Genomic DNA, 15,452 nt, shown 5'->3' on the forward strand with positions numbered 1-15,452 from the left:
CAAGAAGATCCAAGTTTAAACACTGATCTGAACATTCAGGTGGATATTGGTAGTTTTGGTCCAATGTCACCAAACATGTGGCTTGAACTGGCACACAGATGTACAGCTAGTAACTATGGCAACAGGAGGCAGTTGCTTAGGTGACTAATGGGAAGGGATGGGGGTGATGTGGAAACTATGGGTTTGTAGCGAGGAAGGGTTGGGGGTGTGTGACAAGATAGGTTTGATTGTGCTATTTTTAGAGCACACTTGAGACTGTCTTCTACCACTGTCTCTTCTACGCCCTCTTACCACCCATACTGGGATTCTCCTCATGATTGTCTCACCTTCGCCAGCTCTGCCTTTTGATGACTCTCGGAATAAAGTTAGAGCTCAAGCCAAGCCTTATGCCGTAATATTTTCTGCCTTGACTTCCACGTGCAGACCCTTATATATGACTTTTTATTGAAATAAACTCGCGCCACATATTTCCAAGATTAATTCACTAATTTTGTTTTATTTTATATTCTTATAGCAACTTCTGAATGTTCAACTTCTTTACCTTTTGTATTTTTACAATTTTTAACTTCATGTTTTACATGTAAAAATAAATGTATGACGCCATGACAAAGATCTTTTAAGGATACAAATATTTTATTTAAAATTAATTAAAAAGCTAAACGATGTGGAAAAACAGTGCTCACAGTATAATAGCAATCCCAGAATAATAATAATAATCAGCATTAATGAATAGAGTAACATACATCATAAAATCCACCCTTAATACAAACAATTAAAATAAAAAGTGAGTGTAACCAATTTGAAATAAAGATTCCTAATTTATTAAAAAGAATTAATTTTGTTTTAATTTAATTTAATTTTTTTAAATTTTGATTTAGGAGTTGTAGGGGCCAGTTGAATGGGCCTCATGTGGGCTGCCCAGGTTTGCTTTGAGATGAGTTGATCCACTTGTTTGCACAACCAGGTTCCACTGAAGCCAAAAAAAAGACATTGGTTGCTTTCGACACTGTCCTCAGTTTACTTTTTGTGCTTCAAACTCTGTACTTTCTTGCTGTGGGGCGACAGTGCTGTCAGCCTTCCCCATTGCGACTCTGTCCTGGCAATTCTGTCACCCCAGTGAGCTTATGTAAGTTGTCCCTGCTTGTGTTTTCGGCAGCCAGCCGATCAGACGGGGTGAGGTCATCTGTTTGTCAGTCTCTGTGAGTTCATACCCCCCCCCCGCCCCCCCCCAACTCATATAAAACCAAAAATGTCATAAATAGTCTTGACGAATCAAGAAAGCAACAGGTTTCTGTGCAGGTACAATGACTATACAATATTTCACCCACAATATATATATATATATATTTAATTGTCTTGCTTGTCAAATGGAGAAATATTCTTTGTGATTATGTTTGTAACATGCTGGTTATCTCATGGGGAGTTATGCAAATACAGTGACTAACTGCTACAGCCTAACAGATGCAGTTCAAATGATGCCCAAATGCATGGTTATATAAAAATGTTATCCTTCTCTTCAACAGCTTGGATTCAGCGTGCCATGATTTTGCTCAAACTAGCTCAATTTAATGAATTCTGCTGGATGATATGACACAGTTTCTTTTGTGAGCAGACTTCTCATTGTCTTGTCTAATTTAGCTAATTAACAGATTGTCTTTAAATGTGCTTTAATTCCCAGTCAAATCCACAGAACACCCTCACTAGCCTTCTCTAAACTAAAGCCAAAACACATTGTTTTAGTCATTCTTACTGTTTGTGCCACTTGTCTCGCTGTGCGTAAACTAACACCTCCTAGTGGTCAAACTTATGGTGTTTCCCAACACTAGTAAAGCTGCACGAAACTTGGCACAGTAATGCATCATGGGACAAAACACATTATTTCAATATAAGAGCAAAGAGTCCTAAAGAAAGAAAATATCGAAAGCAGATACTACCAATAACGGTTAAACTGAGGTTCATAGGAATTTGATTCTCCGTGTTAAAGACACTTACAGTAAATATACAATTTTGTTCATCCCGTGACCAAGACTGCTAAAAGATTTAGTTTTAGTTTGATCTATTTTTTAAAGCCAATCCCCAGTTGCAGCCATCTTGAAAATGCAGTCTTCAGGTTGAACCGGACTCCCGTCAAGAGGATGAGTTCTGGCTGTTAAGTCTATGGCAGCTAGAACAGACGAGACAAGTCAGCCGAGACAACCACGGCTCTTATTATGCGAATTCGAGAATGGGAGTAAAATCAATGTTGGAATAAAATGTACTCGATGATGGTAAAATCAAAGCCCAAGACCCAATATGTTTTTTGAATCAGACCATGAATCTATTTTCGATGTGGTATACGTAACTCTATTGGCTTTCTGAGGCCAGCCTCCAGTGGGCACTTGATGAAGGGCAGCTCTTTGCGGTTCCGAATGGCTTCACTTCTTTGAAAAACAGATGTTGAAAAATGGACATCTGTATCAAATAAACATTAACTCAAATAAATACAGCAGGCACTGAACAAATACTCTTTAAAAATCAGAGTGAAATATCAGTCGACCTCTTGTTATTCTTATATAAGCACAAACGTACTACAAAAATATTTTCTTCCAGTTTTTCAAAGTTTCTGAATGCATTGTTGACATTTATAAGCAAATAAATACTGAATGCTCGACAAGGTACATCCGATCTTTCCAGTACTCGAACAATAATAACTTTTTTGGCAATTTTATCACCAAATCATAAAATGTGGAGCACACGGTGTAAGGGTCACAACCATGTCTACTGATATCCAATGGATTTCTGGAAATGAGTTTACTCATTTTTTGGGTCACTTCCGCAAGCCCATAGGGCCTTGTTGGTCTGACTTTCAGGTTATGTTGTTCTAAAAATAGTCACTTTTTCCTCATTGATTTTTTTTCTATTAGTCGACATTTGTTCTTTTCAGAATATAATCATTTGTTCTTTGTGTATTCAAACGTTTATAAACTATTGTAGTCTTAGAGTTCTGGAGTTCAAATTGATTTTCTAAACTCCATAGAGATTACAGAAGATATTTTGTCCAAAGGTAGGAAACAGGGCCAGATAAATCTACTTGACTGTGTGTCATCGATCAACAATGAGTGAGAATGCATTGAATTAGACCTGACAGAAGCTTGGTACCCGTTAGCCTAGTATCATCTGTCTGTTGTTCTGTGGGGCGACATGTGTACCTTCTCCCAAACAGCGGGTTATTTTAGTCTTGATACGCCCTTGTAAAGTCCTGCACAGTCTATTTTCCATTGCCATTCTGGCTTTTACAACCTTAACTCCATAAGACTCATTAAAAATACATTAGAGACAAAGTCTGCTTCATCAAGTACTGCACAAGTTTTGTGTTCTTTGTATCATTGGCAAGTTGACCAACTTTAACTTCTCTTCATTTGCTTCCTCTGTAATTTGAGTTAGTCTCCCTCTCCCTTCAAGCCTCTTTCCTTTTGTGCTCATCATCATCCTGTCTGTTGTCATCTGTCAGCTTGTCTGTTCAATATCAATTTTGGAAGCTTGTCTTCGGTCCAAACCGACAGCAATACGTATGACAGTGACTACCAGCTATTTTCACAGATATATATATATGTGTGTACTCTTGCACCAGAGCTCATTTGTTAATGAAGTTCTAAATGGCTTTGCCCTTTTGTGTCTGACCTTTTACGTATTGCTTCATAGATAGCTTAAGATCAGCCATAGTTTATTTTACGTATGGCTTGTGTGTATGTTTGTTTTGTGATATACTGTGATGTTTGGATCACAACACTGAGGTGGTTAGTCGATGCAATAATAGTTTAAACAATGCAATAATAGTGTCGTTAAGTTATTTTTAATGCAACACAAGAATGAACTATTGTTTTGATGTGGCCGATCCTATGAATGTCAACAGATCATGAGCTGTTAAAAATCAAAGTATGTAAACATTTATTTAAAGGATCATAACATGTAACTTAAGTGCAATGCATGTTTTAATGTTCAAATCACAACACTTTTTCATTTTATATTTTTTAAGATTGACGTGTCCCATTGTTTGAAACACTACACTGTAATAACGTGTTCTGGCTATTACAAATTAAGATTGACATCTGGTGACATCACTAAAAATCAAAATCAAAATGCAGTTTCCACACAATTTGGTAAGATCTGTTTGCTTTTTCTATTGTTCTGTTGTTGGTAAAACTAATAAAAAAAAAAATTATAGGAAAACTCTTCACACTATTTATTTAACATTTTACATATTGACATAGTATACAATGTATAAAATGAAATAATCCTTAAACTGAATACTAGCGCGCTTAGCTAGTAACAATAAACTATACGGTTGGTAAAACAAATCGACCAATTCGAGTTCCAATTCAAATATTTTAATTGAGATTTATTCTTCAGAAGGTCATGCGTGTCTTAAATAATGCAAACGTGTTAAATTGCTCCTGTAGGATTATTAAAAAATTTGGAAATGGCAAATATTTCACAAATTGTCCCTTATATTTAATGAGGTCTTTCTTCGTAGTATTTAACTCATGCTTTCATCATTTATAGTGTTGAAAGAAAATTATTTTATCTTTCCTATAAACAAAAATATAGTTTTTTTTATTTTTTTTATGGCTCAATATGTAAAACCTGATCAAAGTCAAATGAACAACATGGCTAAAGCTTTAATTCATGTGTAAATTAGGACTTAAATTCTTAAATTGGCTGCTTCAATTCATGTTTTGGAATGAGGATCATTTCTCAGTCTGCGGTGTTCATTTGTTGTTGGGTGGTTCACTCGTCCCTGTGTGTGCTGAGGAAGAATGAGGCAGAAAGGGGCTTCTTGGAGAAAAAGGAGAGAGAAACTGAAAACTAAAAGGGGTGGGGGCTTACTCACTCCACCGTAAGGGGTGGGATCTGTGGGGTGGCAGCAGCCAGTTGGCATCCAAAACTGGGTCACATGACATTCGCAATGATCGGTGAGAGAGAGAGAGGGAGAGAGAGAGAGACCGGAGAGAGAGCTGCACATTCAGTTCACCCTCAGTGTGTCTGAGTTCATAGCTGACACACAACAGTAGAGACATCCGGGGCATACCTAAGTGACTGAAGGTGAAGGAGCGTCAGTGAGCGGCAGCAAAAAAAAAAAAAAAGGAAAAGAAGAGAGGAAGATAATTTGAAATCAAGAGTGGCCGACAGAAACAAAGAAGGGACAAGGAAAGAGAATTGAAGGGGAAGGCAGCATGTCTTTTCTTTCTGATCAGAAGTCTGGCTCTCCTTTCTCTGACTACAGTGAGCTTTGTAAGGTAGCGACTACAGTGCCAGCACCAAGCTGGGATTGGCAACGTCCTACGGGCATGGATATGGACTCCCCGAGGGGCCTCATTGTAGGTAGTGGACCTATGACCTCAACTGGGCTTACTGATGAAGACAAACTTTGCTTTTTTGAACAACCTGGTAGGACCAACGTGGATGTAGACCTCAAGGTGCCGGGAAGTGTTGGAGGCATCCCTGGAAGCACGTCACTGGGAAATGCATCACTTGGGAGTGCAGGATATAGCCCTGACAGTCCTCTTTCATCCTCCCCATCACCCTCCCCAGCTTCTCCTGGAAGACTTGCTTCTGTATTGGGATGTAGCCCCGCTACAAATGTTTCCCAACCCATGGGGACAGGATCCTCAGGTGGGCATACAAATTTGGCCTCCCATATGGACACGATTGCTCCGTTGACAACCACAGTCTCCCTCTTAGAATCTTCTATTCTGGACACTCCAATTGTATCATGGAGCAACAGCAGTTTTTCTGATTCGAGTCCAAAAGTTGCTATGCCACAAGTGGCTCCTAACCACTGCCCCATCGCTGTGACTCCTACTAACCCTTTGACGAGAGGTGACATGATGTTTGCTGAAGGAACTCTAGGGAAACCAGATCTTTCAGAAGGTTCTTCAAAGGACAATAGTGAGGAAGAGATGGAAGATGAAGAATTAGTGCCTTGTTTCATGGGCAGGGCTGAGCAGCAAAGGAAGGCGATGAGACGTGCAATGTCTGACTGTTCCCACCTGTCGGTACCCACCAGTCTCGACCTGCCTGATAAATACCCAGGTGGAGACGGGGTTGGGATGGACTACCTGGCATCACCAGTGAGCAGCCAACGCCGCTCACCCAGTTCAATGAAGCGCTCCTTGACCGTTGCAGAGGATCAATCCCCAAGCCCATCACCTACTCTCTCAGCTGCTGGTACCACCCACATTGACCTGCGGCAAACTTCGCCTGAGCCCCGCCTTAGCCTTTCCCCATTTCTGCCAGTGAAAGAGGGCAACACTTGTTCTTCATACTCAACTTTAGAGACACCAGTTGAGGACGTCAAGTTTGAGAAGGAGCTCGATGGCATTGTTTTTCCAGTCCCCCTCAGTCCCAAAGGGTTCCACTGCACAAGCTCAATTTCCGTTGGAGGTTCTGACAACGAAGCCGATTATTTTGGGCAGGCCAGTTTGGGTCAAAATGCTGGATATGGTGATAGTTTTAAAAAAGCCGACTCATCAGAAGGGGGTATTAGAGGCAATCTCTGTGCCTATTCTTCCCCGGGCTTGAACAGTACAAACCCCTTTATCACTGTTGATGGTAGGTACAATTCATGTTTGTGATTCCTTCTCCTTATGTATTGTTGCATTCATCTGACATCTGACCATCTGATAGGAAAAACTAAAATATTTTATTATTTGAAATGTTGCTTTCTTTAACAGAGTGAGGATTTAAATATTATATATATATATATTGTAACACATTTTCAATTTAATTATGGGCTAATATTAAGAGTCCTGCAGTATATGTCGTCACTTGTTGTGAATGCCATGCATGAATGACCTTGGTCGGGTTACCAATTCATGATAAGAACTACAAAAGCAAAACTTAAATTCAACATGTTTTTTGTGTCTCACACACATTTTGCGTTTGTCTGTATAGTATCATTTCTGAGGGTTATCTAGAGCAGCAGATTACAACGTGGGGTGTCAGGCAGTGTTAGGATGAAATGGTATGTCAAACGTCTGCAGAGGACGACTGTATGGCTAATTCACTTTTGTTCCAGGTCATCTCGTCTCCTCGGAGACATTTATGTGACGTGAAAGTAAGGCTGTGGTTACAAGGTTGTTATCCTTAATCTGGGCTTCCATCTGCTCTTTTGTAGATGATTGTTCATTTTCAATCTGAGATTCAGATGTCTGGGCTTTTGTAGTTTTACTGCCTTTAGTTGTGGTGCATTTGTTTGCTCATTACATTCAGATAAATGGGTCAAGATGGATAAACGTAGGTCACCATTACAGCAAATGACATCTGCAGAGACAAAATGGGGTCAATGATATTTGAGGCATTGTTAAGTTGACATCTTAAATAGACGTTAACCTTTGATTTTAACTGCAATTTCGGTGTATTACGCTGCATGGCTCAGTACATAAAAGTTGTCGAGGCAACTAGGCCAAATTGTGTGCCACATTAGGTTAAAGTCAATCATGCATCAGTCATCTGGCCAAAAGCAACAAATATGTTAGTACAAAGAGTACCCACACAGTTGCCCTCATTATAGGAATAGAAAACTCAGAGGCTGGGTGCTCTTAAAACGCTTACTTGGTAGTTGTACCTCTGCCAAGGAGGTTATGTTGTGCATTTATCTTTCTGTCATATGTAAAATACCTAAAAATAAAGGTGATTTAATGTCAAAAAAGTGGTCTGTAACTGTTGATGAGAAGACATGAAACAGATGAATACAATTTGGTGGCGTTCAGAATTACCATCTGGATCCACAAATCATTTTTAGAGCTGTCACTCTCTGTGGTGCAGTGTAAGCTGCTCTTCCTTGGTGACTTCGTTTGTGTGTCTCGTATGTGCAATGTAGAACGCTATTGCCTCCTGTTGTCCTATTTAAAATTCTAGAAATGTTTCTGCTAAATAATTGCTTAGTTAAAAAGATAAAAGAAATGTAGAGAAATAGTTTGACCTTAAACTACTGTACTATGACCTTCAGAGTTTCCCTGTAACACAATGGACAATCTTTCCGAACCCTCAGTGACTGTCAGAACATATTTTATGATCTAATAATTCAATGAGGTTTCTGCCTTCTAAAAGGAAGATTTTCCTCGCCATAGCTCACTTTCGCTTATTGCTCATTGTTGAATTGCTGGGATCTGTTTTTCCTTAATCAACTATAGTCTTACTTCAACTGTAAAGTGTCTTGAGATAACTTTGTTATGATAAGACACTTTAAATACAATTGAATTGAATGAAAAGTGGCACAATTTTAATGCCATCTAGTGGCCTTATAAAAAGAAGGCATTGTATCATGATACCTCATCAGGTGTTTCATGGGGCCTCATTACACCGTTTCATTTTAATGATCTGGGGGAAATTAAATTGATCTCAGTTTCATAAAATGTATAATGTCAGTATATTATTTTTCAAGCTGCTCACCCCCTTTTATAAAAACAAGCTCATTGTATCTAGCAAGTGAAGATCTTACACTTACATTTGACAAAGACACTTTGTGTCTTTTACCACTTCAAAGGAGTGTAATGTAGCAGAAAATGAGAGTGAGAACTCTCCTTCTGTAAGTGCTGCTTTTAACATCCCAGGCTATTCTCATCAGCAGCCGTTAATTGAGGACACAAAGCCACTCTGCGAAGAATTAACCTTGAATTTACTTTAATGACAACAACAAGATATATGCAGCTCTTTCAAATTACTAGCTTTTAAACCTCAGTGAGACCTAAGTGAGCATTCCAGATATGAGAGCGGAGGCTTACCATACAAATAAGACAAGAGAGAGGCTTTAGTGAATATGGCGCTTCATCAGCTTAACAGCCTTTAATGAACCATCCTCTTAAAATGTTTCTTATGAGCTGGTTCAGTGCCTCCAGAAGCTTGATGTGTTTTTTTTTTTTGCAAGCCATCTGTACTATGACAAAAAAAGACCATGCCAGAATTTCACAAATGAGTTTTTTTGAATAGTGTTAATGTTTTAGTTGTATTTTTAAGAAATAAGATGACACTAAATTCATCAATTCATTTTCAGTAGAGATGGAATTCTAATACCGTTATTGATATAGATTTCCAAACTGTTAAAATGGTGCTTAAGGAATGAACGCATAGTTTGTCTAATAAACATTAATAATGTGTTATGTTATGAGCAATAACATATATTTAAATGTCTTTCCATATTAATACACTTTGTCTTAGTTTATTCAGAATAATTATCACGCCCCGCATTGTTCTGGGATTTATGATCCATCATGACAAACCTTTATATTTGACTAATCACAGGGGAGTGGGTGTGGTTATGGTAAACAAGATGTCATCTCTATAAATAATGTTTTCAGTGGGTGGGGCCTAAAAGCATTTTCTGATGTATTTATTTCAATTAAAAGGGAGGGTTTTGTTTTTTTTTTACAAATCAAAATTCAATTTTAAGAGACACTTAAATCAACACATGAATTGTCCTTTAAATTAAATACCTTCTTAATAGAACCTGTAGCTTGTAGTCTTGTTCTCTGAAATGGTTCTGGTGCAGCCATTTTGAAAGTGACCCTATAACTAGTTTATCAGATATGAAGAGCCTTCTGTGATTCACAATGAATTATTCACTCTTGACTACTTTCCAGGAAGTTTTTTTTTTCCTCTGGTTTGACCTCCCTGGTGAGAGCATGTAATTTTCCTCTCAGACATGCCCTCTCCTGCACACCTGCCCCACACCCTTGAGACACTCTTTGGAAATGATGCTGGCCGTCAAATGTGCCATCAATAATTCAAGTACCACTCAGAGGAGCAGACCTTTTCCTCCTCCTATGGTGTAAAGTTACTATAAACAAAATGCAGACCAACTCCTGTTTCCCTATCATTTGATGAAACAAATTAAGCAAAACTTTGTGAGGTGAGGAGGTGATTCATGGAGAGGCTTGAACACTAACGATTGGAAAAAAACTCATTTTTTTCAGTCCACTTTTTAGCATATTTTATATATAAATTGTAGAATTTCTCACTTATGGTTACCATAAAATCCTCTTGAATCCCTCTCATCTTCTCAGAGATTTTAACCACTAAAAAGATTCTTCCTTACTTCCTGTTACTAATGTCTGGCCCCGGCCCATCGTATAGTATTTAACGCAGGTTTTAATCATTGAAAAGATCCCATTAGTGAAATGTAAAATAGCACAATGTGAAACTGCTGCATGTCGATGCAATTCCTAAATGCTGAAATAGTTTTTACTGCTGTGTAAGTCCTAAATGTTTCCATTGAACTGAATGAAGATATAGACTTGTTTGGACTTCTGATTGAGATGACTCCTGTAAGGATGTCACTGTTCATGTTAGATGAGAACTACACCATTATTTTTTATTAATAAATGGCTAATGTGCTGCTAATGTACATGTGTAATATTGTTCTGAGTAGTATAATTAGTTCCATACTTTTCCAACATTATAATAGTAATGAATTAAAACTACATGATTGACTCATGTTTGACTAAATAACAAGGGTGTGGATCAAATTGGTCATTTTTAATTCCCTCATCTTTGTTCTGCCTGTTTGTCTTCTTAAAAAAGGGCAGCCATCTGCCATGAAGAAATGATGTTTACCTCTCTGCACATGTCATTGTTCCAGATCCCATAGACCATTTACACTACACAATGTTCTTCCTTTTTACAATCCATGTCCTCCCATATTCTGTGTCAGTCAGGCCCCACATTTAATTCCCCTCCATCCTGCTCAAGTGTTTAATTTCTCTCTGGATGAATTAAGATATGCGCTTGAGTTCTTTCATTATGAAATCCCCCTTTGATTCTGGGACGACGCTTCAGCTCTGCATGTTCTCTGGTTGCACCCGGATTGGGTCATCATGGCCTGAGGTGCAATGATTCAGATGTTTCACTCTCTGAGTCAGTGTAACAAAAATAGCAGTGCCTAAATGCATCAGATGCAAAGCATACACTATTTAGGTCAGTAGATCAGGCCTAAAATAGATCATTGTTCCTTCAATACATTTGTCTTTGAGAGACGTTTTGAAGACTGGTGTGTGTGTAAACCAATCTTTAATCTTAGATAATTCCCTTTTGACTCAACTCATTCATGAATACATTTAAAAAATGTATAAAATCCATATTTTTTTTTACTAGCAATGGTGGAATTGTAAAAACAATTTATTCTTTTTTAACCATAAAACCAAGTTGTAGTGTCAATTTTCCTTTTGCTTGTTTATGGATTACATTTTCTAGTGAAAAAAGTATTTATTAGATTATTTCAATTGAGTTGTTCTGCCGATGCTTTAAATAAAATGAGCCAGAATAAACTGGGTTTCAATTATATCATACAGTTTAATCCCTAATAATAGTTCTGTAATAACTACTGATGACTGTCATGACACAGGCATACTTTTTAATTATATTAATATTTTATTAAAGTCGTCTTTTTAATTGTTTTAAATCACATTGTTTTACAAAAGTAGTTGTCTAAAATGTCTTTTTACATGCAGCAGTAAACCAAAATAGTTTTGATATATTGTCTTAAATAAAGATCCATGTTTTAATTAAATAAATATTTTGGCACATTGGGGACCACATGCTGTTATATTGAATAGATTAAACAGTTTTTTTATGAAAGTGATGTCACTATCAAAAGAGTTGTTGTTGTTAAAATAGTAATAACGCCTCTCTTGTTGTCTCTCTTTCTTCAGAACAAACGGATCTTATTTCCACACCAAGCAAGACAGAAGAGAAACTGGAAGAACAGAAGCCTAACCTTCTGGGTAAACCTGAGGAGAAAAGTGTGAAGGTAGAGTTTGCCACTAACACGACCCCTGTCAAGATGGACAAAGAACAAAGTGGTGCAGCAGCAGAGGAAGAGAAGAAGAAAGAGGCTATGGAGAAATATGAAGTGGAAGAAAAAGTGAAGGAGGAAAGTGTACAAGAGAAAGTGGAACAAAAGGTGAAGGAGGAAAGTGCACAAGAGAAAGCGGAACAAAATGTAAAGGAGGAAAGTTCACAAGAGAAAGTGGAACAAAAGGTGAAAGAGGAAAGTGTAGAAGAGAAAGAAAAGACCAAAGTAAAAGTGATTGAGCAGGAGGTAATGAAAGAGAAGGAGAAGGTAACCAAGGTGGAGTCATCTAGCGTCCGGATTGAGACTAATAAGCTGGAAACAACGGAGCAGGTAGAAAAGGTGATGAAGGAAGAAGACAAAAAACCAGTTGAGAACAAAGTGGAAAACAAAACAACAGATAAGAAAGCTGGTGAAGAGCAGCAGCAGCACATCAGCGACGCTGCAAAAGCTCCAGAGCAACCGTCGACACCCGTCAAGCCAGACGCTGGTCTTGACAAGGTGGAGAAAGCAGCTGATGTGGCGACAGCCGACGCAAAACCTGTAGAAGCGCCCGTGAAGGAGAATGAACCGGAGAAGAAGTTGAAGGAAGCCGAGAAGGTGGAGAAACGTTCAGAAAAGCCAGAGGAGAAAGTGACAAAGAAGAGCGCGCCGGAAGAGAAAGCGAAAGTGGAGAAAAAGAGTGCCGGGCTGAAAGAGGAGAAGAAAGAAAAGGTGGGAAAGGCGGATGCAGGTGCCAAGAAAACGAAGCCAGCTACTAACGGAAGCAGCGCTACTGCAAGCAAAGACCTAGCAGACAAGAAGACAAAGGTAAGGGTTTGATTAAACAATATTACACTCAATAATGAGAAGATAAATCCCTGCAGGAAACGGGAACATTTGGTCTTATCGGGCCAAGGTTTTGATCCACATAAAGGCAAACTTAGTTCACAACAAGTGACAACAACGAGTTAAACACTTACATGTTGCTTTAATTAAATAAAGATGAAAAACTTTAGTAGCTTGGCAACTTACTTTTCAAGAAGTTATTCGGGTAAGCATTCATATTTATCCTCGCACAATTACTCTAAAAGAAACAATAGGGAAGATTGCACTCCTGTGTTGTTCTCAGTGTTGTCTTGACCTTTTAGGTATATATTTTATTTGTATTGTTTAGATTGTTTAAGCGCTTTGTGACCCTGGTCTGGAAAAGCGCTCTAAAAATTTTAATTACTTACTTACTTACTTGCATATTTGTTTCTGGCTTCCTCCATTGTCAGTGGTAGTCGTGAAAGCGGAAGTGTCTCCTGCCCTGCTGCAGAATGAACTATCATTGAGAAAAGACTCTTATTGTGTCTGGGTTTTTTAAACCATTGACGCAACCAAATGCAGCTGCCGTTACTGACTCAATACTCTGAAGAAGTTTGTGGTAAAAAATAAAAGCAATCTTTAAAGAAATATGAATACAAATCCAATTTGAAGTTCAACTATTCTCTTTGCACCACATATCCAGACATGGTACTGCAGCCATTCATTAACCTCATTCATCGCTTTGCTAATATCCCTTTTATCTGCTACTTTAGAAAAAAAAAAGTATAATAATGTTATCATTTGCCATAAGGTGCTTTCTCTAATTTCATATTATCATTCTTTGTTTTTTTGATTAAATAAATCACACTAAAGGGAAATAAATGGACTAAATGTTGGGTAAAAGTTAAGGTGCAGTCAACGCTCAGTAATTAGACTGCTATTTGCTTCATAATTTTCTTCAAATATGTGTTGCAATTGTTTTGTTTCATTTCTTCATTAATGTATCAGTTTATTTTTTGCATTTTTTTCCCATTCATTTCCTCCTCCTTCTGTTGTGTTCTGCTCACCCCCAAAACTAGCCTGTAGCCGGCGCCACCAAACCGGCCGCCGCTCCCAAAACACGGCCAAGCGCCGTCACAGCTAACGGTAGTTCAGCCGCAGGTCCAGCCAAACGCCCGCTATCGTCCACCGCCTCCTCCATGTCAGATAGAAAGTCAGCCCCAGTTAAGGCTCCATCCACAGCAACCGCTGCCACAAAGCGGCCGTCCACCACAGCCACAAGCCGCCCCTCTTCTACTGCTGCTACACGGGACGTCAAGCCCAAGGTAGGTCGCTGAGGAGGCGCCGTGGACAATGAATGGGGTGAAAATATTTGTTTGATAAATCCCCCTCATGGTGACATAAGACACGTGTCATTCTGACTTCATGATACCAGCGTGATTGAGGCATAATTAATTAAATACAGATTCAAGTGCATGTGATATTGAAGAGAGTTCAGTGTATAATATAACATGACAAACTAACATTATCAACAATGGAAACTTCCAAAGACGTCAAAAAAGGGAGAGAAACATTTTGGTTTTTATTCATTTAGTGACTTTCGTGGAGGAAAATTTCAATATTTCCTATAATATACTATATTTAGTCACAAACAATTGAAATGGAACCTAACATCCTCTCTCTTTGCGCTTGATGGAGTCTGCTGACTCCTTTAAGAAACATCTTGAGACGTTTCTATTTGTTCAGGCTTTTCCTTGATTTTCTGGAACTCCTGTGTTGTTCTCAGTATTGTCTTGATCTTTAAAGTATATACTTTTTTGAGTATTGTTTTGATTGTTAAAGCGCTTTGTGACCCTGGTCTGGAAAAGCGCTATATAAATAAATATTACTTACTTACTTACTTACATAAAAGTTTATATTATTCTTATTTTGACCTGTGATAAATATGTGAGAGAAAACATGTAAAATAAATCAGATGACCTATATTTGGAGTTGAAGTAATCCCATCACTTTATTGATATGCAGTACAGAGTTGACTTTTTACTGACACGAACCACATCACTGTCAAAAGTAGCCATGTTTTTCGGCAGATGGCCGCCGCGCCATTCTTGACATGACTCCCAAAATCAGTTTCTTGTCCAGGGAGAGACGAGGCTGCTCACGTCATCGGTTCACTCAGTTGTCTTGTAAAATCTGGCCATTTTTTGTCCATTTGGCTTTGATATGGTATTATTACGAACCAGAAACATAAATTGTCAGTTTTGTAAACACAACATAGGATTTCATTATACCCGTGAGCTGTCAATTCAAAGCTGTCAATGTTCTGAATGATTAATCCAGTGCAATTCAGCAGCGTAAACTCAGGTCATCACAAACAAATGTACATATTTGTCAGGCTATTAAGTTGACCGATCTGATTTAAGCAAACCTCCTACAGAGCCTTGCAGAGTCCAAGCCATTTAGCTTTGTAACTAATGTCGTACGAAAACATTTTTGACAGAATTATTAGCGCCATAAATAATCGGTTGGAGGTCATTAGGTACGACCAGAATTGGAACACACTCTGTTGATTTATGAGAAGATTAAAGGATTAAAGGAACCCTCAGCATACATCGTATACATCAATAATTCTCAATGTATTCATGGATAGAGATCATTAGGCGGATCATTTTGACTTGATCATTTAAAAAACTGTGAGTAATCTTTATTTACATGTTCATATTATGCTCTAGTGAAACTTGTTTTTCAGTACAAAAAAAAAGTTGGAACCAATTGGGGAAAAAGAATAGAATAGAATAGAATAGAAAATGTTTATTCATCCCCAGAGGGGAAACAC

The 15,452-nt window shown here is 38.2% G+C and overlaps 1 protein-coding gene across 8 annotated transcripts in view; it reads left to right on the plus strand.

The window, feature by feature from the left end:
- LOC148081743 (uncharacterized) overlaps positions 1-15,452 on the plus strand; it is a 63,407-nt gene that overhangs the window by 36,785 nt on the left and 11,170 nt on the right. For 6 of the 8 annotated variants that reach the window (XM_087788768.1, XM_087788772.1, XM_087788771.1 and 3 more), the window contains 2 exons: positions 11,688-12,637; positions 13,696-13,941. In XM_087788768.1, coding sequence (XP_087644894.1) covers positions 11,688-12,637; positions 13,696-13,941 — 1,196 coding nt within the window. Of the gene's footprint in view, positions 1-4,846; positions 6,592-11,687; positions 12,638-13,695; positions 13,942-15,452 lie in introns of those variants that run through there. The other 2 variants (XM_087788769.1, XM_087788774.1) reach the window with 2 other exon arrangements.

This window comes from Callionymus lyra, chromosome 4 (genome assembly GCF_982586985.1).
Source record: "Callionymus lyra chromosome 4, fCalLyr1.hap1.1, whole genome shotgun sequence".
NCBI lineage: Eukaryota > Metazoa > Chordata > Actinopteri > Syngnathiformes > Callionymidae > Callionymus > Callionymus lyra.